The following is a 25996-nucleotide window of genomic DNA, read 5'->3' on the forward strand; positions in this document are numbered from 1 at the left end:
AATTTCAATGTTTGCGCGTGCGATAAATATAATTTTTATTATTTTTTTTAGTTTGCCGGCTTGATCTTAATACAGCAACCACGAAGACATTCCATTTCCTCGCTGTATCAAACATAAATATTTAGTTAGCTTAAAACAAGTTTTATGAAACATTTAGCAAACATATTCTCTCATAACCAGTTTTAACTAAATCTTTATTCAAATAATTAAGTTTTCTCAAATCATGAAACCCACATGCTCAGCATATTAAAGAGTATTTGAAACTGGAATTGTCGGCCCAAAAAAAGAACGCATAATTAAGCAGAGAAACTAAGGCTGCGATTAGCTAAACTTAAGAGCACAGCCCGAAGGCAGTTCTGCTTGTATCTTTATTTCATTCCCTCATATTCTCAGCTCAGCTGTGATTATGCAACATGCCACAGACACACTCATCGATTCAAGCACTGATTTCTGGCAGTGTATCACATCATTGATGATCTCTCTCAAGGGAATTTGTGAAATTCGTGCTTTTACTTGTGCTGTGTTGTTCTGTTCGATTTTGTTTTACTTTGTTTTATTTTGTATGGTTGGCAAAATAAATGTTAATATTCTTGATGGAAAAGAGCAGCAGCTCAGCTCAGATGAGAAACAAAACCATGTCAAAAGGTAAGAACATCGCTCGATGATTCTATATTTTTATACCCGCTACCCATCAAGTGAAAGTGTATAATAATTTTGTGCCTACAGAAAATGCATTTGGTTTCGGTTGGATAAAAACTTTAGAAGCTATTTAAGAGATATTTCTATTTTTCAAATCTGATATATTTTGTACTGTATGGTATATTTTCAAAGTAGTTGTATATTGATATTATAGATATACAATTCGGTATATATCAGTACCGAGTATGTCATAGTCGAGCACACTCAACTTTAGCTGTTTTACTTGTTTTTCGTTAGCTTGTTAGCATATTTTTCGTTGCTTGTAACCCTTTGTGGCAGCTAGAACAATCTGAAGCATTCGTAGTTGTACTTATTAAGCCATAAGCTGCTTTTATGCTCTGGCAAATGCAATGTCTAGAGCACAGCGCATATTGTTGATCCCGTTCAAGTGGCAAGCTTCTCTTTCATTCCATTCCTCCAACCTCCCACACACATAAGTTTTTCCCCAATTGCTGTTAACTGCAGTATAAAAACTTTTACTTGCAGCTTTGTCAGTTTTTGCTTTCTTTCTACTTCCTTCCCCTTCATTTTTTTTGGTCTTGCCTTTTTTAATGGCTTTAAAGTGACGAGCGTCCGCTGTTGCCAGTTGCCAGTTGCCAGTTGCCGCAGCTGCCAATTGGTGTCGCAATTCAAAGTTTTGTCGCCTTTGGGGGCGTGTGGCATGCAACGCAAGTTTGGCAGCAAACCGTTCAAAGTGTCAGACGATGCGGCATGTCTACGGCTCTATATAAATAACAACAAGAGGCAAGAAGCAAGAGAGGCTGAAGTCAAGTGCAAGTGCAAGAGCAAGTGCAACAACAGCTGCAACATGCAACAAGTGAAACGCATCGAATGCCAAGTTTGCTGCGCACTTCAACAATGCCACATCAACGGCGAACGACGAACGATAACGACAACAACCTTATTAGCAACATGCTTGCAGATTTGTTGCATGCAACACACACATACACACAACTCTCTCCCCTCTCAACACACGCTCAATTGTTTGTGATTTACGCACGCTGCGAGCGCTGGCGCATAACATCATTTGCAGCTCATTAATCAGTTCTCTGGTGGCAGGCAGTCAATGTGGGAGGGAAGGGGACGGGCAGTCGATGTGGTCGTCAACATGCCACATCGTGCGGCATAATCGGCTTTCCGTCTCCGCCGCCACACATATAACGAGCAAGAATATTTCGCAAATATTTGCCCAACAACAGGCAACGAAACTGATTAAGACGCTTTCTGTTTTCTGCCTTCTGCCCGTTCGTTTCCGTCCACATGCAACTTGTGGCAGCATCGGGCAACGCATCAAATATCCCGCAATAAGTATACTTCATTTGCTTGCTCTCTCTCTCCCAGCAATCCACATCACAAATTTGCCATACTCTGCCACTCTCTGCAAGTATTTAGGCATTTAATGCTCCATCATCGGACTCGCCGCAACACTTGAGTGTAATTCTCCAGCGTATGACAACCCTGGTAGAGTGACAGGGTTGCCAATCTACTGCGAATTTGTTAGAAAAGAAATTAAAAAAGTATTTGAATTTATCTCTAATTATGAACTTTTTTAATGAAATAATAATAAAAACCAGTCCAAAAAGCCAACACTCAATTAAGAAAAGATATGTATTATATGTTAAACTTCTCTATTTTAAATAGAAACGTAAAAATAACTTAAAACATAAAGAAAACAAAAAAGTTTAAATATTTGAATTAAATATTTGGTTGCCACTCCTTGAGAAGATCTTTTATATAGACGATTTACTTAGTATATATTGAATAAATACTAATATACTGAATATGTCATAAAAATCAATGATTGATATCAAAATTTCATGTTTTAAAATAAAAAAATCATATTCATAAAGCCTTTATTATATGAGAAATATACTAAATAAAAGACCAGCTTAAAAATACATTTGATATGACTTAATACTGAATAAAACACTTTTACAAATACTTTTGATTCAAAGACTATTTCTTTGAAATCGAATTCCTTCTTCGAAATTGGAAAACAAAAATTAGTTGGCTTTAGAAATTCATCGCGTCTTTTAGCTGGACAATGTTAATCTGTTAGCTGAGTTACCAGAGCATCTTTTTTTATAGTATGCCTCGGCTCACACCTGAGCCAAAGAGTTGGTAATGCGATGAGCACCAGTAGAAGAATAATAATTGAAGTTGATTTTTTTGTAGCTGCCTCTTTTTTATGTTGCACGCTTCAGCGGCTTTTATGCTGCTTCAGCAGTAGCTCCTTTTGGTGGCCGGAAAGTGCGATGGACGTGGGCATATTTCATCAAGGGCCATGAGATAAAACAGGCGCGATGAAAATACTTCAGATATGAGAACCGAGAAAGGAACAAAGAGAAAATCTGTTGCAGTGGCAGCAACAGTCGGCCGTAGCAACATCATCAGCAGTAACTCCTGCTCGTTACCCACTCGTTAACATAAAGCGCATTTATGCATGCAATTTTTGATATTACGAGAGCGGGAGGAGGAAGTAAAAAGTGGAAGTTGAGGGCCAACGATATGCTTGCAACAACTGTTTGACGGCCAGCACATTTGGCCAGTTGATGGGCGAAATGTATAAGTACTCGTATTCAAACTCACATCCACACTGGTACTCACACTCACTCAGTCTTGTGCTCGTTGGCGTATTGGCAATCAATGCAGCGATATTAACATTTATTGCCAAATTGCTATAAGTTGCATTACCCTGTTATGGCCCATTGATTTGTGCGCTTTTGAGCAGCGCCCTCGTTATCATATTGCCTTAATTTATGATACACTTTATGGCGGCCTACATACATACTCATACTCATATATGTGATACTTGAAGCACTTGCCGCTTATGCTTAGTTTTATCAATGAGCCATTCAGCAGCATTCAGTAGCCTTTGACTGGGGCTTTGAGTCAAGGGCATTTGAGCATGAAATACCCTATAACAGGCACAAAGGGCAGCTTAACGCAGACATACAGATAGTGGATGCCTTATTAATAGACTGTCCAGACGCCGTCGCACCTCAGTTCGATGGCAGCTATAATTAGTGGAGATTAAATCTGTTTATGAGCTATGAATAATGGTATCAGAAAGCACTAGACAGCTTTCCACAGCAAAAAAATAAATATGCTTCTAGAATAAAGAATTAATCTTTCTCAAATTACCATTTGAATCTATCTTATTTGATTATTGATTCTATTTATAAATTGATTAATTGTTTATATTTGTGCAGTTAATAATTTGATGAAAATTATTAAATAAAGTATTAGAAAATCAATTTATTTTAATTGAATTCTACATTTTGGAATTAATAACTTTATCTTAGATCCTCTTATGAGATTTGACAAAATAATAATAACATTTCACTTTTATTTTATCTGAAGAAGAAAACTTCTTGGTTTGCAACGATGTCTTGTATATCATTTTTTTCCGTATATTAGTAAATTAGTTATTTATGTGTATCTTGACTACTCACACAATTCAAAACCTTTATACATAGACAGATCGGTTATAAAAGAAAGCAGTACTCTATTTTGAAATAAGAGTTTCAATTATATAGCACAAGTTAAAGTAAAATGTACTTAATTTTCCTGTATTCTTTATTTAATTATTATTAATTATTATTTTTGTTTATTTTTTTATTTGCTTATTTATTAATTTTTTCCACTTTGCTTATTTTTTAAGCTATCTACAAGCTGTAAACAAAGATTATAATTATATTTTAAAAATTTTAAATAATAAAATTTGTAAAGAATTGTATAGCTAGCCAAAGCAAAAAGAAATACAATTAAATTAACAATTTTGGATTTCAAGAATTACCATATTTTGTATCTGCTTCTGAGATAATTAAACCGTACCCAGCGAAATCGAAAGCCGTTGGCAAAACAAAAATTAAGCAATAAGAATAGAAATTCAAGCGAACGTTGGGGTCAAAAGTTTCATTGTGAGAACGAAAACATGCGTGGCCAGCGTTGTGATAATAAATCATTCTTTATTTCAAGCTGGTCATACACCCACTCACACACACACCTACACCTACACCTACACACACATATGCACACATTCGAACGCAGTCTACTTTAATAATGAATGGCGTTGGCACGGCGAGCATTAACACCTTAGAGGCTGTTCTGCGTGCCACATGAAATGCTGCTAACAAATCAAGCCAAACAAACTTGTGGCCAACGAAATGATTCTTTTAGCTTGCCCACTCACTCACTCTCCGTCTCGCTCTCTCTTAGTATCAGGTAATTAATTATGGTGTTATTTAATTTAATTGCAGGCAGCATTAAGACGCAGTCGGTTAGCAAGTGCGTACAAATGGCTCCGCTATTACGGAACCTCCTTTTAAAGTGTGTCCCTACACACATGCACTTTGCAGACTAAGCGATAAGTTAACACACACACTCTCAAAGAGAGAGATGCGTGTGTGTGCTCTGAAGCCCGCCTGCGGGCAGACAAATGTGTTTTCATGTTTGGCAAGCAACTTCAACATTTGTCAATGTGCATTTAGATACAAGCGTGTGTGTTTGTGTGTGTGTGTGCGAGTGTGTAATGATTATGATGATGATGCTGATGATTATGTGCGCCATAAAAGCTGCAAATGTGGCGTCGACCTGCTGTGCCTACATGGCGTATACGCATTATAAGCTCATTTGTATCGCGAAGTAGCAAAACGAGAGTTTAACTTCAACTGCCGACAAACATTCATCTATTTATACCCTACTATCTAATAAACGTAAAAATACACATATTTCAATATCTCACATTACTTGATTGTCATGGCTGAGTGCACAATTAGGTCGCAGAACCTTTCAAATTTACACTTTGATTTGATTGTTCGCCTTCGCACAAAAATATTATAGTGAACAGACATGGGGCAAGTTGTTTGTTGTTTGCTCGCATAGAACAGTTAACGCCTCGCAGCACTGACAGACTAAAAACAAGCGACCGAAAAAACCCCCAAAATGATGCCAAATGTCAACACTTAGCTCCTAGTGACAACAACTTTGATGGGGGTCATGTGGTAAATTGGGGTTGCACTTCCTCTTCATCACTTTTTTTTTTGTTTTGCTTTTGTGTTGCTCTCTTTTATTTTTACTCTTAGCTAGAGTTCGGCATGTTGGCATTTTAAATTAGCGCTAATTGAATCAAGTGGAGAACCTCTTGTCTCGGTCATCTGTCAGTTTGTCAGTTAGCCAGCTAGTCAACTGTCACATGTGCAAATTTCCCAAATAAATTTTGACAACGAAAAACGATTGAATTTTCAGCACAACGAACTTGAAATTATTTCTATTTCTATTTATTAAATTAGCGTTATATTTCCAATAAATATTCATTCCAAAAATCAACAGACTGCGTTGATTTAAATACATCGATCTGTGTTGAATATATTATTTACCTCCCTGGTCTTTAAAAACAACATTGAGATACCCGCTATCCATTTTGAATACGAGCAAAATAGCGCGGAATTATTTTTGAAATATACTAAATAAATATACCACAAAAATATACAGAAGGCTACACTTGGAATATCAATGTAGTAATATCCAGTTTAAATAGGAGCAAAATAGTGCGGTATTATTCATAAAATATAGTAAATCAATATACCGCAATAATACTAAAGTATACCGAGTTTTATATTTGATATATCATTCTACCTCTTACATACATTTCCTGAAAGCACAAAGTTTTAATACCCTTTTACCCAATGAGTATCAGATATAAAAATATATTTCAAATGTATGGAATATAGAAGAATATCATGCAAAAATAAATATACACTGTGAATTAGCTTTAACCACTTTACTTTTGAACATTTTCAGACACATTAAATACTTTGTTTGTGACTTTTTTAAAGTAATTAGCACAATTTTTTGGGAAATGCATTGTCATTCGAGTTTAGCTGTGCAATTTGATTAGTTAATTAGTCGGCAAGTATTGGAAAACAAGATTATCTAATTACATAATTATTTAATTACATAATTAAAAACAAATTTATTTCAAATTATTGCCTGAAACAATCAAAATTATATAAATCTCTTCACATGAAAATTGTAATCGCAACAGTTGAAAACATGGCTTTAAGACAATTGCTAATAATAAATCTCTGGCTCATCGGTCAAGTGGCAAGTACACTAAGTTGTCAAGTTGTGTTCATTGAAGAGACAACATCAAATTATTTGACAGGCCTGCGATTCGAAAATAGTTTACAAGTTAACCAATGTACAATGCTATTCTTATACGAACAATATTGTAAATGTTACTTGTGTTCTCAAGGCAGTTAATTGGAGTAAAGCCACGGCTACAATGGATCTAGATATTCTGCAACCTATTGTTAATTTATCTGTAAGTAAATCAAATTTCAATTCAATGTACATTTATTATTATATTTACGAGTATAGGCCCACGTTGAACTGCTCAAAAAAGGATTACGCCAATCAATACAAGCCATTTCTTGTAAACGTTCGTTTTAATCTGTGTGACGTGATCTCTAAACGAAACAGTTTAATTTACGGCACAATTATTTGGAAAACAATGAAACGTTTCTCGAATGTAAATCATTCGTGTCCCTTAAACGGTCACTTATTTGCAAGAAACTTATACATAGATGAAAGCTATATACCGATATTTCCCTTAGGAATATACCAATTACGTTTGAATTTTACTGAGTACTTGAGCAATCGGATTGGTGAAGTTGGTGCTATTATTTTATATGCTCAAGCTATGGAAGAACATAGATCAAAATCTAAAAAAGAAAACAAACCTAAAAGCTAAAACTATAATTCACAAAAAAAAATCACATTATTTTATTTAAATTAACTGTGAAAAACGGTAACATATTTTTATTTGAACTCTTCTATTTTGGCCTTATATTATCATGCGACAAATTCCATTAAAAACTAATCAATTTCAAATTATTGTCCAACCGAAATTGTTTTCAAACTATTGTAAGCTATAAATGTCGATATCAATTTAATGAGTCGATCAGTCTATTCAATGGCGTTAAAAATAGTGTTAATTGATATTTTTTGGATCTTCTGGTAAGGGGAAATTATTTTTAATGTAAATTTTTTAAATTTATAATAAAAGCAATGAATATTTTATTTGAAAGATCTGTGATTCAAAAACAGTTTATAAATTTAGAAATGCGCAATGTATTTTTTATTCAAATATAGGGACAAACGTAACGTGTTTGATAAAGGCAAAGCAACTGCTATAATAGATATACATACATCTTCTACGGCCTATAAATGTTAATGTTTAGATGGTTATCAAATTATACAAAACTTTCATTAAAAACTTATTTATTTTAAATTATTCGATTTGTTTTGCAAAATCTACCTAAAGCTTTTGAAATTATTCACATTTGCAAATTGTCAATCCAACAGTTCAAATCATGTCTTTGAAACATTTGTTAATTATAAATCTCTGGCTCGCCGCGCAAGTGGCAAGTAATCTAGAATATCAAGTGTTAAGAATAAAACACGATTCCAATTTGCTTATCAGGCCAGTGATTCTAAAACAGTTTACAAGTTTATGAGTGTCCAATGCGATGCGCATACGAAAGTGGCTGTAAACCTTTCTTGTTCTATAAAGGCTGTAAATTGGAATAAAGCGACTGCTGAGATGGACGCTTATCTTCTTCGTCCTATTGATAACATATCTGTAAGAACCTTAAATTATAATTAAGTTTAGACGTAAACTATTTATAGGTCCACTTTGAGCTGTTCAAAAAGGATTATGCCAATCAATACAAGAAATTCCTCATAAACATTCGTTTTAATCTCTGTGACGTGATTTCTAAGCGAGACAGTTTAATTTACGGTACAATTGCCTGGAAAATGTTAAAACGATTCTCGAATGTAAATCATTCGTGTCCTATAGAAGGGCATTTATTTGCAAGAAACTTATACATGGACGAAAGCTACGTACCAATATTTCCATTAGGTTTCTACCAATTACGTATCAATTTTACTGAGTACTTAAACAATCGGATTGATACACTTGGTGTCGTAAGTTTATTTGTTCAGGCTATGAAAGAATATAGATCAAAATCAAAAAAAAGATAAAACAAATCCAAAACCATAATAAACAAACACTTATATTTATATTTTTATTTGAGTTCAAAATAATTATTAAAGTGAAAAACGAAAAATAAGTGAAAGCAATTCTCTTTGAACTAAACATATATACGAATTACGGATGGTTAGGTTTTCTATTTTGTTGTTAAATAATTAGACGATAAATTCTATTAAAAACTAATTACTTTCAAATTATTGTTCAACCGAATTGTTTTCAAACTAATGTAAGCTATAAATGTCGATGTCAATTTAATCATCCGATCAGTCGAAACTATCATGTTAAAAATAGTGTTAGTTGTAACTATTTGGAGCTTCTGGCAAGAGGAAAGTAATTTTTTTGAAGATAAATATTTTTTAATTTGTAGTAAAAACAACGCATAATTCGTTTGACAGAGTTGTGATACCAAAACAGTTTATAAATTTACAAATATACAATGCTGTGACTATACAAATTTCGCTGCAAACTTTACTTGCTTTGAAATAAAACCTTTCTTAATATAGATGTGTATCCTCATGAAACTTTAAATATTACGACCGTAAATAACCAAAACAAATAATATCCTGCAATAAAACTATAATATAATTATAATTTTTATAGATTCAGTTTAAGGTTTTCAAAAAAGGATAATCCAATCCATATAAGCCTTTTCTCATAGACGTTCAATTTAATCTATGTGATATAATTTTAAAAATAAATTTTTGAATCTATGGAACAATTGCTTATAAAACAATGCAACGATTGACGAATATGAACCACTCTTGTCCTTGCAAGAAACTTGTACCTGGACGAAAGCTACATTCCGATTTTATTATTAGGCTTATATAACTATAGTGAACATACTCGCGATCGGATTGAGGAAACGAAAGAAAAAGAAAAAGGAAAAATGCCAGATTTTAAATATTCAATATATGTATGGATGGAAGCTGCAATATTAAAGTAATAAATCAACTTATATTAATAGTTTTGTTTTAACTTACCGTAAGTAGTATTAGCAATATTTAAATGCCTGAACTGCTTGATTTGAATGCGTTCTGCTTGCGAAGTCGTATTCTGCAAGCAGTTCAATGCTATTGCACCTCTTTATGTTATCATATTTTAAGTGGCGTTAATTTCATAGTTTGTCATTTATCATGTCATTTTAATCGTTTATATTAGTATAGTTGTTATTATTAACATGGAAGCATACGCAGCGAATTGTAACTTAAGCAAATCTTTTTTGGTCGATGTCAATTTGATGATATTACTAGTTTAAGCTATGCCATAAAAGCAGCTGTTTTTACGGATTGATTCCTCGAATAGCAATTGGTACGTATTAAAATATAATATATATAATTAAAATATGATACAATTAGCTTAGGGTCGCACATAAAAATTTCTGCCATAACCATAATTATTATTGTTATTTATTAAATACAGTATCTCTAACAAATAATTGTACAGCATTTCAGGAAATTTAACGTACATACACTGTCACTTTCCAATAAATACGTTTAAGTTTATCGGAATGCATAATCGGATTGCTACACTTGGTGTTGTATTAATGAATGAATAAAGATTGAACATAAAGAAACTACAAAAAAAACTATTAATTCTTTTATATTTGAAGTTAAAAAATGTCATTACGGATTGCTATATTTTCAATTAGATAATATATAATAAACTCAATTAAAAATAAATCTATTCTAAAATAACCCCCCAATTAAGTTTTTTTTAAAGCTATATATATAGCAAAATCAATTTAATGAGACCATCAATTGGAACTATGTCGCTAAAAATATTTTTAATTTTAAGTCTTTGGATCTGCTGGCAAGGGGTAAGTATTCTTTCAAGTGAAATGCTTTTCCTATGAGGTAATCGCAGTCAAAAATTTCATTAACAGAGATGCTCAACTAAAACAGTTTATAAATTCACATATGCGGAGTGCTGTACCTACACAAATATCGCTACAAACGTTACTTGTTTGATTAAGGCCATTAATTGGAGTAAAGCCATTGCTAAAATAGATATGTATCTGATTCGACCTTTGAAAAATATATCTGTAAGTTATTAAAAGTGAATACTAAATAGATTGCAGTTCCTACTTCTATATAATTCTAATATTTATAGATTCATTTTAAGCTCTTCAAAAAGGATTACGCGAATCAATATAAACCATTTTTAATAGATGTTCGATTTAATCTGTGTGATATAATTTCAAAACGAAATTATTTAGTTTATGGCACAATAGTTTGGAAAACAATGCAACGGTTCACAAATGTGAATCACTCTTGTCCATTAATAGGTCATCTATATGCAAGAAACATGTACCTTGACGATATCTACTTACCAAGTTTTCCCTTGGGCTTTTATAAAATACTATTTAACGTTAATGATGTCAATCGCGATCAGATTGAGGATCATGGCTCGATTGCTCTTTTCTTTGAAGCTATGGAAGAACGTCGATCGAAAACAAAGAAAGGCCAAATATCAAATATTTATTACATGTTAAGTGAAGAGCAGAAATTTTAAAGTCATTCTTTATCGAGTTTTGTTAATATTCATAGTTTTTTGTTAAATTTCATAATAATATTTATTCTTAATTTATTCGTACCATAAGTCTTAACAATATTTCGAACTGCTTACTTTTACTTCTTCTAAAAATAAATTGTTATTGTTGTTTAAAAGCAAAGCTATTAATGTAAAAATATTGTTATTGTATTGTGTATCCATTAAAACAAAATTAAGTGAAATAAAATTGTATATTAATTCCTTTTACAATATTTAAATGAGCATTCACGTGTGGGGTGAGTAAATTACAATTGATATTAGCATTCTCATAATGAAATCAATTAAAAGTGGTTTAGTTTGGACTATGTTCTATTAGTTACAAATAAATTAACAAACAGTTTGAATGATGAATCCAAGCATCTACAACATAATATTTATTCTGGGCTTTTGGCGCCTCCTTCAAGTGGTAAAAACAAATTTTTGAACTAAATCTGAATTTTCTCATATAATTCAAATATGTCCATATATCAAACAGTGTGTTAATACCGAAATGGTATTTAAAACAACAAATATTGTATGTACTGGAAATCCCAAGTACATAGAAAATGTCACCTGTTCTGTGAAGGCACGAAATTGGAATAATGCAGTTGCTTACATGGATTGTGATTTAGTTTTGCCCCTTCAGAATACTACGGTAAGTCAAGCTGTTAAGTGATTAACATTGTGAGTTGGAAGCTTATTTATTATCAATGCAGTTTCACCTCGAATTCTTCAAGAAGGGATATAACAATCGATACCATCCGTTTCTGGTCAATGTTATGATCAAAATGTGCGACGTTATGACCAATCGAAATTTTCTACCTTACGGCACAATAGCGAAGAAGATATTTAAGGAGTATTCAAATGTCAATCATAGTTGTCCTTTTACGGTGAGGTTGAATAATTATCAAGTGTTACTTATATAAATGAAAAAATTTTGTATTATTTAAATCTTAGGGTCATCTAATGGCACGGAACATATCTTTTCATGAGAGCTATCTACCAAATCTTCCACTGGGTATTTATCTATTTACATTTGATGTTTTAGAAAACTTTGATAACGGAACCACTGAATCGGCTGGCTTTGTTAAATTTTATTTTGAAGCTATGGAAAAGATTAAGCCAAGAAAAAAACAAAAGAATTCAACAATCAATTTCAAATTGTAAATCTCCATTTAACAGAAATTGATTTAAAAACTCCAGTGGCACTCAGTCTACTCTATTCTTTTAATGAGTTCAATGCTGATTAACCGATCAATATTATTTTCTCATCTTGTGCTGTACTATTTATTCAAATTACCTTCTGTAACTGTTTCATATTCACAATAAAACAATTTTTATTTTTCCTCAAAAAATAATTTTAAAAAATAAACTATATTTACCGATAATAAATGATTTAGTGACCGACTACCAAAACAATATTAATGCATTTTTAAGAAAATTTTTAAGTTATGATGTGAGTAAGCAAAATTATAATGCAAATATAATTAAGCCATTGAAATAATTATTCAAGCGTCAATCAATGTAAACAGATTTTTAGTAATAGCACAGAATGTAGATATTATTTTTCAGTATTAACCATGTCCTCGTATATTACACTCGTTTATGTTATTCTGAGCGTCCAACTGCTCTGGGAAGTGGTAATAAAAATTTCAAATATTTATTACATGTTAAGTGAAGAGCAGAAATTTTAAAGTCATTCTTTATCGAGTTTTGTTAATATTCATAGCTTTTTATCTTTCATAATAATATTTATTTAATTTATTCGTCCCATAAGTCTTAACAATATTTCGTACTGCTTACTTTTACTTCGCTCTGCTTGCCAAATAACGAACAAGCAGTTCGCTCTTTTATTATTGCTGCACTGCTTTGTGCTGTCAGATTTTTGTGCTCTTGCGTTCAACATTAAAATAACCCTTAGTATGTAATAGTACAACTATTTAAATTATTACTTAAATATTTAAACAAAGCTTTTTAACAAACTAATTATCTTTATTCCATCATTATATTAAACCAGTCGTTAATTATGAACCTTTGAATATTTATGATTTGCAATATGATTTGAATATATGTATGTATGTATAAAATATAAAATTAAAATACCATTTATATTAATAAGTACCAAGTTGTGATCATAAAACAGTTTTCAAGTTCATAAATATAAAATTAGAGCCGAATATAAAAAAACTATAAATGTAGTTAAATTTATGTATAATTGGAAAAATAAACAAACACTTTATTTCATTTTATTTTCATGTTTAATTAGATAAACGTATTGAACATTTCGCTTATTAAATTGTTCAAGTGAAAGAATGTACATTAATTAAATACATACTCGTAAATGCCTATTAAAGTCTGAGTTACATAATTTTGTTAACAAGTTTGTAACTTCAATTTGAACACAATAGAAAAAGTAAAATATGAACTACATATAATATAATTGTTTATTATGAGAATGCTGTGAGCGTCAAATTAAAAATGTCTGTTTTTAATTTATTGCTTTAATCAAAATAAAAATAAATACTTAATTAATCACTTCGAGTATATGTCACAATGCGATTATGTAGGGCAATTTGTTGGTGTTTAAATAGGGTTAATAAATAGCTGTATTGTTCATCTCGCCAGTTGGCCATGCATAATGAATTAGATAGTTCAGTTCAGTTTGAATGTGTTCTGTGCATTCAACTGATTCAACAACAATTTATTATTGCAGCTATTGCTATTTTGTAATTGTTATTGTTCTTTTCGCATGCCTAATTAATTTCATACCTTTTCTTTTATATATTATAATGCAGTTTTTTTTTTTTGTGTGTTAGTCAGCCCTTTTTTGGGCCCAAGCTCATAAATATTTAATGCAAAATAATTAACACGCCCGCGCGCGCTGAATGAGCTTCCTGTCCGTGTTGGCGCCCTGACTTTCTCTCTCATCTCGCTCTGTGTCGCTGTTAGTGGCCATGGTCATGATTGATTGCCTCCTGGTGCCATTGGACAATCATAAAATTTTCGTTAATCAAGTTTAATTAATTAAAGCAGACAAAATGGACGATGCTGGCGGCATCAACTGGCATAATGACAACGCCATACTGCCTGAATGCCATTCTGGCATATCCGTGTCAATATTTCCGCTTTTCGGCAGCCGTAAATTATGCAATACTTTCAGCCTGTCCTGCTTCTCCATCCACTGTCCATCGATCCGTCCGTCTGACTGCCACTCATCCAAATGGCACCGTAACCATTTCGTTGTGTCGTGCACGTGTCGCCAACCATCGCCGTTGTCTTTGTCAACATTTTGGGGCATCATCAGCTTTGTCAGCTTCGTCAGCGACTTTTGGAAACACGCCAGCTCTGATGACAGTCACCATAATCCCGCAGATTACGTTGTTTAATTCAAGCCATGAGCCTGACCAACAACCGTTGCCGTTACAGACGAACAGTTCATAATCATTGCCATGTTGATTTATCAGCATACTCCATGTTTAAATTTTAAGTCATCATTGATAGCTAACTACAGGCAACGAAGTACCATAAAGCTAAGTTAGTTTAATATTCAATTTCACGTAAATATGCAAACATGTTTTTAAAAATGTTCAATTGATTTTCTGGCAGAGATATAGATACTTATCTAAACGATTTTTTTTATTATCAATAGAATGGTAGAAAAAATTAGTAAAAAATGATTTCATGTATTTAATTTTCTATCAATTTTATAAAACATTTTTCTAAAAATTATTTCCTTTAATTGTCCATTGCAATTAAGGTGTAATTGCTTTAAAAATAAGAGTTAATCTGACTTATATGGAATGAAATATATAAATGAATCACAGTTGCTTCAATGCATTTCACTTTGGTGTTTTTTCTGGTCTTTTCACAGTTATTGAAAATGGTAAGAAGTAAATAGAGCTGTGTTATTACATACTCATATTACATTATTCGCTTCTTATGTCACAGTTCGATGGGGCACAGATAGTATATAAAACAACAAACATTGAGTGCTCAGCTAGTAAGAACTTTGTGGAAAACTACACTTGCTCCTTAAAGGCTAAAAATTGGAATAAGGCCGTCATTCAAATGGATTGTCATCTTAAATCGTCAATACGTAATATATCGGTAAGCAAAGTAATAATTGATTTATCTATAAATAATGTATAAAAATATCTTTAGATACATATGGAACTTTTTCAAAAGGGTTATAATAATGCCTATCAACCCTTTCTTATAAATGTCCAATTTAATATTTGCGACATATTGTCAAAAAGGAATTACTTTCAATACGGAACAATAGTTGCAAAGGTTTTACAGCAGTTTTCCAATGTGAACCACAGCTGCCCCTTGGAGGTAATTTATTAATTTTTTACGTTCCACTAAAAAGAGATTTTTCTACGATCTACAGGGTTCATTAATTGCACGGAATATGTATATTCAGGATCAACTATTTCCAGTCTTCCCATTAGGAGCATATTTATTTTCATTCAGCGCTTTTGAAAACTATTCAAAGCAGCCCAAAGCATCGCTTGGTGTAATTAAAATTTTTGTACAAGTCATGGAAATGATAGAATCGAAACGCAAACCAAGAGTCTACAAATAAATTGTTATTATTGTTTAAAAGCAAAGCGATTAATGTAATTGAATTGTGTATCCATTACAACAAAATTAAGTGAAATAAAATTCTATATTAATTATTGTTACAATATTTAGATGAGCATTCATTTACAATTGATATTAGCATTCTCATAACGAAGTCAATAAAAAGGGCTTTAGTTTGGAATAATTTCGATTAGTTACAAATAAATTAACAAACAGTTTGAATGATGAATCCGAGCATCTACAACATAATATTTATTCTGGGCTTTTGGCGCCTCCTTCAAGTGGTAATAGAATTGTTCAACTAAATCTGAATATTCTCATTTTGTTCAAATATATCCAACGCAGTGTGTGAATACCCAAATGGTATTTAAAACGAGAAATATTGTGTGTACTGGAAACCCCAAGTATGTAGAAAATGTCACCTGTTCAGTGAAGGCACGAAATTGGAATAATGCAGTTGCTTACATGGATTGTGATTTAGTTTTGCCCCTTCAGAATACTACAGTAAGTCAAGCTGTTAAGTGATTAACATTGTGAGTTGGAAGCTTATTAATTATCAATGCAGATACACGTCGAGTTCTTCAAGAAGGGATATAACAATCGATATCATCCGTTTCTGGTCAATGTTATAATCAAAGTGTGCGACGTTATGACCAATCGAAATTTTCTAGCATACGGTACAATGGTGAAGAAGATTTTTAAGGAGTATTCAAATGTTAATCACAGTTGTCCTTTTACGGTGATTTCGAATAGTAATCTAATATTACTCATATAAATTGAATAATTTTTTATTGTTTAAATATTTAGGGTCATCTAATGGCACGGAACATATCATTCCATGCGAGCTATCTACCAAATCTTCCACTGGGAATTTATCTAATCACATTTGATTATTTGCAAAACTTCGATAACGGAACCACAGAATCGGCTGGCTTTGTTAAATTTTATTTCGAAGCTATGGAAATGATTAAGCCAAGAAAAAAACAAAGGAATTCAACAATCAATTTCAAATTGTAAATCTCTATTTAACAGAAATTGATTTAAAAACTCCAGTGGAACTCAGTCTACTCTATTTTTTTAATGAGTTCAATGCTAATTAACCGATCAATATTATTTGCTCATCTTGTGCTGTACTATTTATTCAAATTACCTTCTGTAAAACAATTTTTATTTTTCCACAAAAAATAATTTTAAAAAATAAACAATTTTTACTGATAATAAATGATTTTGTGACGGACTACCTAAACAATATTAATGAGTTTTTTAGAACATTTTCAAGTTATGATGTGAGTATATTGCAAATATAATTAAGCCATTGAAATAATTATTCAAGGGTCAATCAATGTAACCAGATTTTTAGTTCAATAGCACAGAATGTAGATATTATTTTTCAGTATTAACTATGTGCTCGTATATTACACTCGTTTATTTTATTCTGGGCGTCCAACTGCTCTGGGAAGTGGTAATAAAAAATAAAATTCAACTACAATACAATTGTTTAACAAGATGATAATGCGATAATTACTTCACAGTTTAGTGATCCTAAAACTGTATTCAAAACAAGAAATATCGAGTGTTATCCAAATCCCAAGCATGTCAAAAATGTTTCCTGTTCACTAAAAGCTAAAAATTGGAATAAGGCAGTTGCACAAATGGATTGCGATTTTACCCGCACAGCTTATAACTTCCAGTTCCAGTTTTCCCATTAGGAGCCTATTTATTTTCATTTAGCGTTTTTGAAAACTATTCAAAGCAGCCAAAAGCATCGCTTGGTGTGATTAAAATTTTTGTACAAGTCATGGAAATGATAGAATCGAAACGAAAACCAAGAGTCTAAAAATAAATTGTTATTGTTGTTTAAAAGCAAAGCTATTAATGTAAAAATATTGTTATTGTATTGTGTATCCATTAAAACAAAATTAAGTGAAATAAAATTGTATATTAATTCTTTTTACAATATTTAAATGAGCATTCACGTGTGGGGTGAGTAAATTACAATTGATATTAGCATTCTCATAATGAAATCAATTAAAAGTGGTTTAGTTTGGACTATGTTCTATTAGTTACAAATAAATTAACAAACAGTTTGAATGATGAATCCAAGCATCTACAACATAATATTTATTCTGGGCTTTTGGCGCCTCCTTCAAGTGGTAAAAACAAATTTTTGAACTAAATCTGAATTTTCTCTTATAATTCAAATATGTACATATATCAAACAGTGTGTTAATACCGAAATGGTATTTAAAACAACAAATATTGTATGTACTGGAAATCCCAAGTACATAGAAAATGTCACCTGTTCTGTGAAGGCACGAAATTGGAATAATGCAGTTGCTTACATGGATTGTGATTTAGTTTTGCCCCTTCAGAATACTACGGTAAGTCAAGCTGTTAAGTGATTAACATTGTGAGATGGAAGCCCATTTATTATCAATGCAGTTTCACCTCGAATTCTTCAAGAAGGGATATAACAATCGATATCATCCGTTTCTGGTCAATGTTATGATTAAAATGTGCGACGTTATGACCAATCGAAATTTTCTACCTTACGGCACAATAGCGAAGAAGATATTTAAGGAGTATTCAAATGTCAATCATAGTTGTCCTTTTACGGTGAGGTTGAATAATTATCAAGTGTTACTTATATAAATGAAAAAATTTTGTATTATTCAAATCTTAGGGTCATCTAATGGCACGGAACATATCTTTTCATGAGAGCTATCTACCAAATCTTCCACTGGGTATTTATCTATTTACATTTGATGTTTTAGAAAACTTTGATAACGGAACCACTGAATCGGCTGGCTTTGTTAAATTTTATTTCGAAGCTATGGAAATGATTAAGCCAAGAAAAAAACAAAAGAATTCAACAATCAATTTCAAATTGTAAATCTCCATTTAACAGAAATTGATTTAAAAACTCCAGTGGAACTCAGTCTACTCTATTCTTTTAATGAGGTCAATGCTTATTAACCGATCAATATTATTTTCTCATCTTGTGCTGTACTATTTATTCAAATTACCTTCTGTAAAACAATTTTTATTTTTCCACAAAAAATAATTTTAAAAAATAAACTATATTTACCGATAATAAATGATTTAGTGACCGACTACCAAAACAATATTAATGACTTTTTAGAATATTTTCAAGTTATAATGTGAGTAAGCAAAATTATAATACAAATATAATAAAGCCGTTGAAATAATTATTCAAGCGTCAATCAATGTAACTAGATTTTCAGTTGAACAGCACAGAATGTAGATAATTTTTTTCAGTATTAACCGTGTCCTCGTATATTGCACTCGTTTGTTTTATTCTGGGCGTCCAACTGCTCTGGGAAGTAATAAAAAATAAAATTCAAATGCAATACAATTATTTAACAAGATGATAATACGATAATTACTTCACAGTCTAGTGATCCTAAAACTGTATTCAAAACAAGAAATCTCGAGTGTTATCCAAATCCCAAGCATGTCAAAAATGTTTCCTGTTCACTAAAAGCTAAAAACTGGAATACAGCAGTTGCTCAAATGGATTGCGATTTAGTTATTCAATTACGTAATCCATCCGTAAGTGAATTGATTGATCTGTGTGTTTAATATTATTTTTATATAAAAACTATCTTACAGGGACAAAATCAGTACTTTAAAAAAGGTTATAACAATAGGTTTCATCCATTTCTGGTAAACGTTCAAGTAAATTTCTGTGATTTGTTATCCAAAAGAAATTATGCAACATATGGCGTAATAATGATAAAAGTTCTCAAACGATTTTCGAATGTAAATCACAGTTGTCCATTTACGGTAATATCCCACAAAGAAAAGAACAAATTTTATTTAATTTGCAAAATATTTACAGGGCCATATGATGGCACGAAACATGTACATATTTTGCTGATACTGATTTTCCAGTTGTTGCATTGGGAGTTTACCAAATCGATTTTAATTTTTATGAGAACTTTTCTAATGGAACACGAGAGTCGATTGGCAACGTCAAATTTTTTTTTGAAGCCATGGAGTACGTAACCCCAAAGAAGAAACAACCTAAATAATATACATACGAGTATATCTAGTTATAGTTTTTACATATCCCGGTTCATCTTCTATTTATGTTTTGTTCATTATTCTTATATTTTGAACATGCAAATTTGAATTGAATAGATTATTATATGATTAATCGATATGTTAAGGTAATATGGAATTCACCGTCCATTAAATGAAGATTTTTTACAATTTAATCTATAACTTTGGTAAACAATATGGTTTATGGTTTTGTAATTTACGGTATATTTTACATGTAGTGTATCGAAATACGAAATATACATTTTTGGAATATTTGAGTATTTGGCGATATATTAAGATGGGATATTTTAAAGAAAATACTTTTCAGCTTTTATTGAGAATTTAGCTTTCTTACTTATTTATATACTCTCTACCCAACAAAATAGAAGGACATTCAAATTTTGTGCCTTCCGGAAAACTATAGGAAATGTAAAGTATATAAATTCTTTAATTGCTTGGTTGCCAATCTGGTATATTTTTGGCTTTTTAATATATTTTAATATAGACTATATTCCAGTATATTTTTTCTTTTTTTTTTAATTTATTTAGTATGCTTTAAGGATAATACTATATTGATTTTATTGTGCTCTCTTGCAGCTCAGCTTACTTTTCTGTAGTTTACGCAAATTGTGATTTATTATGGTAGTGTAAAAGCAATGCTTTCAATCTAAGAATAATTATTCGAGTGTGAGGCAAATAAATGACATTTTAAATTGGCATTTTCATACCCAACAAAATTAAATGTGTTTTAGGTTGAAGAATGTTCGATTAGTTACAAAAAAATTTACAGTTTCAATGATGTATTTGAGCAATCCATGGACTGTGATATAGTTTTGAGCAAACAGAATACTTCGGTAAGTCAGGAAGTTCATTGGGACTGTCTTTGTATATAAACGTATTACTAAAATAGAAAAATATATATATTTAAATTCAATATATGTATATCAAAACATTTTTTTTTCTAGTAAATACATAAATAAAACAAAAATGTTTTTCAATAAGACTTCACTTGAATTTAAGTGGAAAATAAATGATATTGCCTTATTTACGCCGACGAAATAAAATATAATATTAATGACTTTTTTATAGCATTTGCATATCAGGCATAAATCTATAGTTTATGAGTAAATAACATTATAATGTCAATATAATAAAGCTATTCAAATAATAATTCAAAGGTCAATTCTTTCAATGTATTTAGATATTTAGTTGAAAAGCCCAAAGTTAGATGCTAGTTCTCAGTATTAATCATGTCTTCTTATATTGCACTTGTTTATTTTATTCTGGGATTTCAACTTCTCTGGGAAGTGGTAATAAAAAAAAAACTCAATAAAATTTAATTATCCTGATGATAATGCGATAATTGTTTCACAGTGTAGTGACTCCCAAACTGTATTCAAAACCAAAAAAAAATCGAGTGTTGTGGAAATCCCAATTATGTTGTAAATGTTTCCTGCTCAATTAAAGCTAAAAACTGGAATAATGCAGTTGCACAAATGGATTGCGATTTTACCCACACAGCTTATAACTTATCGGTAGGTGAATTGATAGTCTTATGTTATTATTATTGATTTTCATCAAGAACTGTCTTTCAGGGGCACATTCAATTCTTTAAAAAGGGTTATAACAATAGGTTCCATCCACTTCTGGTAAACGTTCAAGTAAATTTGTATGATTTGTTATCCAAAAGAAATTATGCAACATATGTAACGTAATAATGATGAAAGTTCTCAAACGATTTTCGAATGTAAATCACAGCTGTCCTTATACGTTAATATCCTTTAAATATTACATAACTAGCTTAACTTTCATTCAATTAATCAATTGCAAATATGTTATTAACAGGGTCATTTGATGTCAAGAAATTTGTATTTTAGTGATACTGATTTTCCAGTTGTCGCATTGGGAGTTTATCTAATAGACTTTCAATTTTATGAGAACTTTTCTAATGGAACTCAAGAGTTGCTTGGCCATGTTAAACTATTTTTCGAAGCAATGGAATATGTGCAGCTAAAGAAGAAAAAACTCAATTAAATTTAATCCCAAGTCTAGACATACATTTTTATATTTTAATTAATTTTATGTTCATGTTTTGTTCATTATCCTTATATTTGAAACACTAAACATTGGAATAAAGGGATTTTTATAAATGATGATTTTAACAAATTGTGTAGTTTATGTGGTCGAGGCTATAAATATTACTATACTGATCGATACCTTCGATATGATGAAAGAATGTCTGATATTGGAGTCAACAACATTAACACAAAATGCAAATATAATAAAACAATTAAAAAGGCTACCCAAAAGCGATTTAGTAAAGGGTTTATTTGGTGTAGTATAAAAATATGAAATTTTAAATAACAAGTTTACAGTTTCTATCATGTATTCGTATATTTCACATGTTTATTTCATTCTCGGCTTTTACCTGGTCTGTGAAGTGGTAATAAAAAGGCGAATTATATTTAGTTATCTCATCTTATTATGATAATTACTTCACAGTGTAGTGATACGCACACAATATTCAAAACGACAAATCTCGAATGCTTTCCAAGCCCGAAGTTTGTCGCTAATTCCGCATGCCTCGTGAAGGCAAAAAAATGGACTCATGAAATTGCTCAAATGGATTGCGATTTTATATTTCCAATTCGTAATATTTCGGTAACATTCTTAATCGATTCTGGCTTATTAAAAATATATACTATTTTAATGTGTTTTTAGGTAAAAATTCAATTCTTTAAAAAGGGTTATAATAATATATTTCATCCATTCCTGGTCAATGTACTTGTCAATTTGTTTGATGTAATGTCGAAGAGAAATTTCACAGCATACGGCGTTATGATAATAAAGATACTAAAACTATTTACAAATGTAAATCGCACTTGTCCTTTCGAGGTAATATCCATCAAATACAGCACATCTATTAAATTTACGCCATTTTTACAGGGTCATCTGATGGCTCGTAACTTGTACGTTCGTGATTCTGATTTTATGATGCCATTGATGCCTTTGGGAATTTATCTCATTAATCTTAATATTTATGAAAACTATGCGAATGGAAGTTTCGATTCGATTGGCGAAATAAAGTTTTATTTCGATGGATTTTTTTAAGCCAAAGAAGAAGAAGCTGTAAAAATAATTACAAAAAATTGAGCAAAAAAAAAGTATTTGGCAATATTCTCAAAAAAAAGCATGCTAATTATTATTACTGGAAAATTGTAATTGAAATATAAACGATGAACAATTTAAAGTGCATTAAAGTGTGGTCCATTTGACAACGATTGTTGAACCATTAAACCATTTCCATTGCTCGCAGTCGTTATAATGCCTTATATATTTGTGGTTATTCTATGTTTGTCGTACGTTTTGAGTGTGGTAATTGATAACATATTATATATATTTCAATCCAAAACGTATACGGATGTGTATTTTCAGCTTGCAGATTCTCCAATGGTATACAAATCGATGAATATTGAGTGTCTGCCCGATGCCAAATATGTTGTAAACTCCACGTGCGTGGTAAAGGCTGAAAATTGGAATAAAGCTGTTCTATTTATGGACTGTGAGCTCATTTTGCCACTGCGAAATTCAACGGTAAACCATCACGTTTATTATTTGAATTATTATATTCATTATTTTTAAATAGGTCCACATGGAACTCTTCAAGAAGGGTTACAACAATCGCTATCATCCGTTTCTAATCAATGCTGCGTTCAACATGTGCGACATAATATCAAAAAGAAATTTTATACCCTATGGCACAATCTTTTGGAAGATAATCAAACAGTATACGAACGTAAATCACAGTTGTCCTTATCTGGTAAATATATCTTAATTATTTATAACCAATTATTCTGATTTCATTGATTTCTTAGGGCCATCTCTTTGCACGCAACTTGTATATTGATGCGAATAGCTCTTTCATACCGAAATTTCCTCTTGGCTTCTATGTGATATCCTTTAGAATTATCAAAAACTATCCCGATCGACCCAGCGAACATGTTGGTCTCATCAAGTATTATGTTCATGCTGCGGAAATGGTGCAACTTAAGAAGCGAAGGGATCAAATCAGTAAATCGGCAAATGGATAAATTGATACTTTATCAAAAAAAAATAGAGCAATGCATCTGAACATTCAATAGAGTGTAGAATACCTATCAATCATTGAATTATAAATAAATTTAATTGCATTTTGTCTCTGTATTTCATTTATTTGATTCGAATCTTAATTGTCCCCATTTCATAGTTATTGAAATGTTTAATGGGACAACCGATTATAAAAGGAATTTCGCGGTTAGTTTATTCACAGTATTCTAAACAACATGAAACAATTGGTGGATCAATTCTTGATCGGCTTGTTACTGAACTATGGATTATTATAGTGTGTAGAACGTATATAGATTAGATTTATGAGCTGCTTAATATGGAGATATCCACTGGAAAGTTCGCAGGTCCTGTATCTCACAAAGTCAAGAGCATTGTCTGCCAAGGGAATTCGGAAGATTCTTGCGAATGTCAGCTGCACTCTCATCATTAAGCCATTCATATAATTATTCAAGGGTCAATCAATATAACCAGATTTTCAGTTCAATAGTACAGAATGTAGATATTATTTTTCAGTATTAACCATGTCCTCGTATATTACAATCGTTTATTTTATTCTGGCGTCCAACTGCTTTGGGAAGTGGTAATAAAAAATAAAATTCAACTACAATACAATTGTTTAACAAGAAGATAATACGATAATTACTTCACAGTCTAGTGATCCTAAAAGTGTATTCAAAACAAGAAATCTCGAGTGTTATCCAAATCCCAAGTATGTGAAAAATGTTTCCTGCTCGCTAAAAGCTAAGAACTGGAATACTCAAATGAATTGTGATTTTTTATTCAATTACGTAATGCATCCGTAAGTGAATTGAACGATCTGTGTGTTTAATATTATTTTTTTTTATAAAAACTGTCTTTGAGGGGCACATTCAATTCTTAAAAAAAGGTTATAACAACAGGTTCCATCCATTTCTGGTAAACGTTCAAGTAAATTTCTGTTATTTGTTATCCAAAAGAAATTATGGAACATTCGGCGTAATAATGATGAAAGTTCTCAAACGATTTTCGAATGTAAATCCTTTAACGGTAATATCCGTTAAATATTACATAACTATGTAGCTCAACTTTCATTCAATTAGTCAATTGCAAATATTAACAGGGCCATTTGATGATACGAAATTTGTAGTTTGGAGAGTTGCTTGGCCATGTCAAACTATTTTTCGAAGCCATGGAATACTTATGTACAGCCAAAGAAGAAACAACTTTATTAAATTTAATCTAGACGTACATTTTTATATTTTAATTAATTTTATATTCACGTTTTCTTCATTCTCCTTATATTTGAAGCATTAAACATTGGAATAAAGGGATTTTTATATATGATGATTTTACCAAAATTGTGTTGTTAATTCAGTCGATGTTATAAATATTACTACACTGATCGATACTTTCGATATGATGAAATAATGACTCTTCCACACAATTTTTGAGTCAACAACATTAACACATAATGCAAATATAATAAAGCAATTAAAAACGCTACTCATAGTGATTTACTATAGGGTTTATTTGTTATACTATAGTCGCAAACTTAGTATAATAATGTGAAATTTTACATAAAAAGTTTACAGTTTTAATCATGTATTCATATATTTCACATGTTTATTTCATTCTCGCCTTTCACTTGTTTTGTGAAGTGGTAATTAAAATAGCGAAGTAAACTTTATTATCTTGACCTAATTGAGATAATTACTCCACAGTTCAGTGATCCACAAATTGTACTTAAAACAAAGAATCTCGAATGCAATCCAAACCCGAGGTTTGTCGTTAATTCTACTTGCCTCGTAAAGGCTAAAAATTGGACTAATGCAGTTGTTCAAATGGATTGCGATCTTGTTATGCCAATACGCAATATTTCGGTAAGTCTACAGCGAGGCGTATATAGCAAAAATACAAATATATTATTATTTTTATTTTCAGACAAGAATTGAATTTTTTAAAAAGGGTTAT

The 25996-nt window shown here is 31.2% G+C and overlaps 3 protein-coding genes across 3 annotated transcripts; all 3 read left to right on the top strand.

The window, feature by feature from the left end:
• Nucleotides 1-10526: 10526 nt before the first annotated feature.
• On the top strand, nt 10527-11272 carry LOC132788095 (uncharacterized). Its single transcript, XM_060795412.1, has 3 exons — nt 10527-10577; nt 10644-10802; nt 10871-11272. Exons 1-3 carry the CDS (start codon nt 10527-10529, stop codon nt 11270-11272), a joined length of 612 nt encoding a protein of 203 aa, XP_060651395.1.
• A 529-nt stretch (nt 11273-11801) lies between these two features.
• On the top strand, nt 11802-16649 carry LOC132788096 (uncharacterized). The gene is made up of 4 exons (XM_060795414.1): nt 11802-11945; nt 12007-12180; nt 12248-12376; nt 16440-16649. Exons 1-4 carry the CDS (start codon nt 11802-11804, stop codon nt 16647-16649), a joined length of 657 nt encoding a protein of 218 aa, XP_060651397.1.
• A 1462-nt stretch (nt 16650-18111) lies between these two features.
• Nucleotides 18112-24030, top strand: LOC132788097 (uncharacterized). Its single transcript, XM_060795415.1, has 4 exons — nt 18112-18255; nt 18317-18490; nt 23586-23759; nt 23815-24030. Exons 1-4 carry the CDS (start codon nt 18112-18114, stop codon nt 24028-24030), a joined length of 708 nt encoding a protein of 235 aa, XP_060651398.1.
• Nucleotides 24031-25996: the final 1966 nt, after the last annotated feature.

This window comes from Drosophila nasuta, chromosome 3, assembly GCF_023558535.2.
Source record: "Drosophila nasuta strain 15112-1781.00 chromosome 3, ASM2355853v1, whole genome shotgun sequence".
NCBI classification, from domain to species: Eukaryota; Metazoa; Arthropoda; class Insecta; order Diptera; family Drosophilidae; genus Drosophila; species Drosophila nasuta.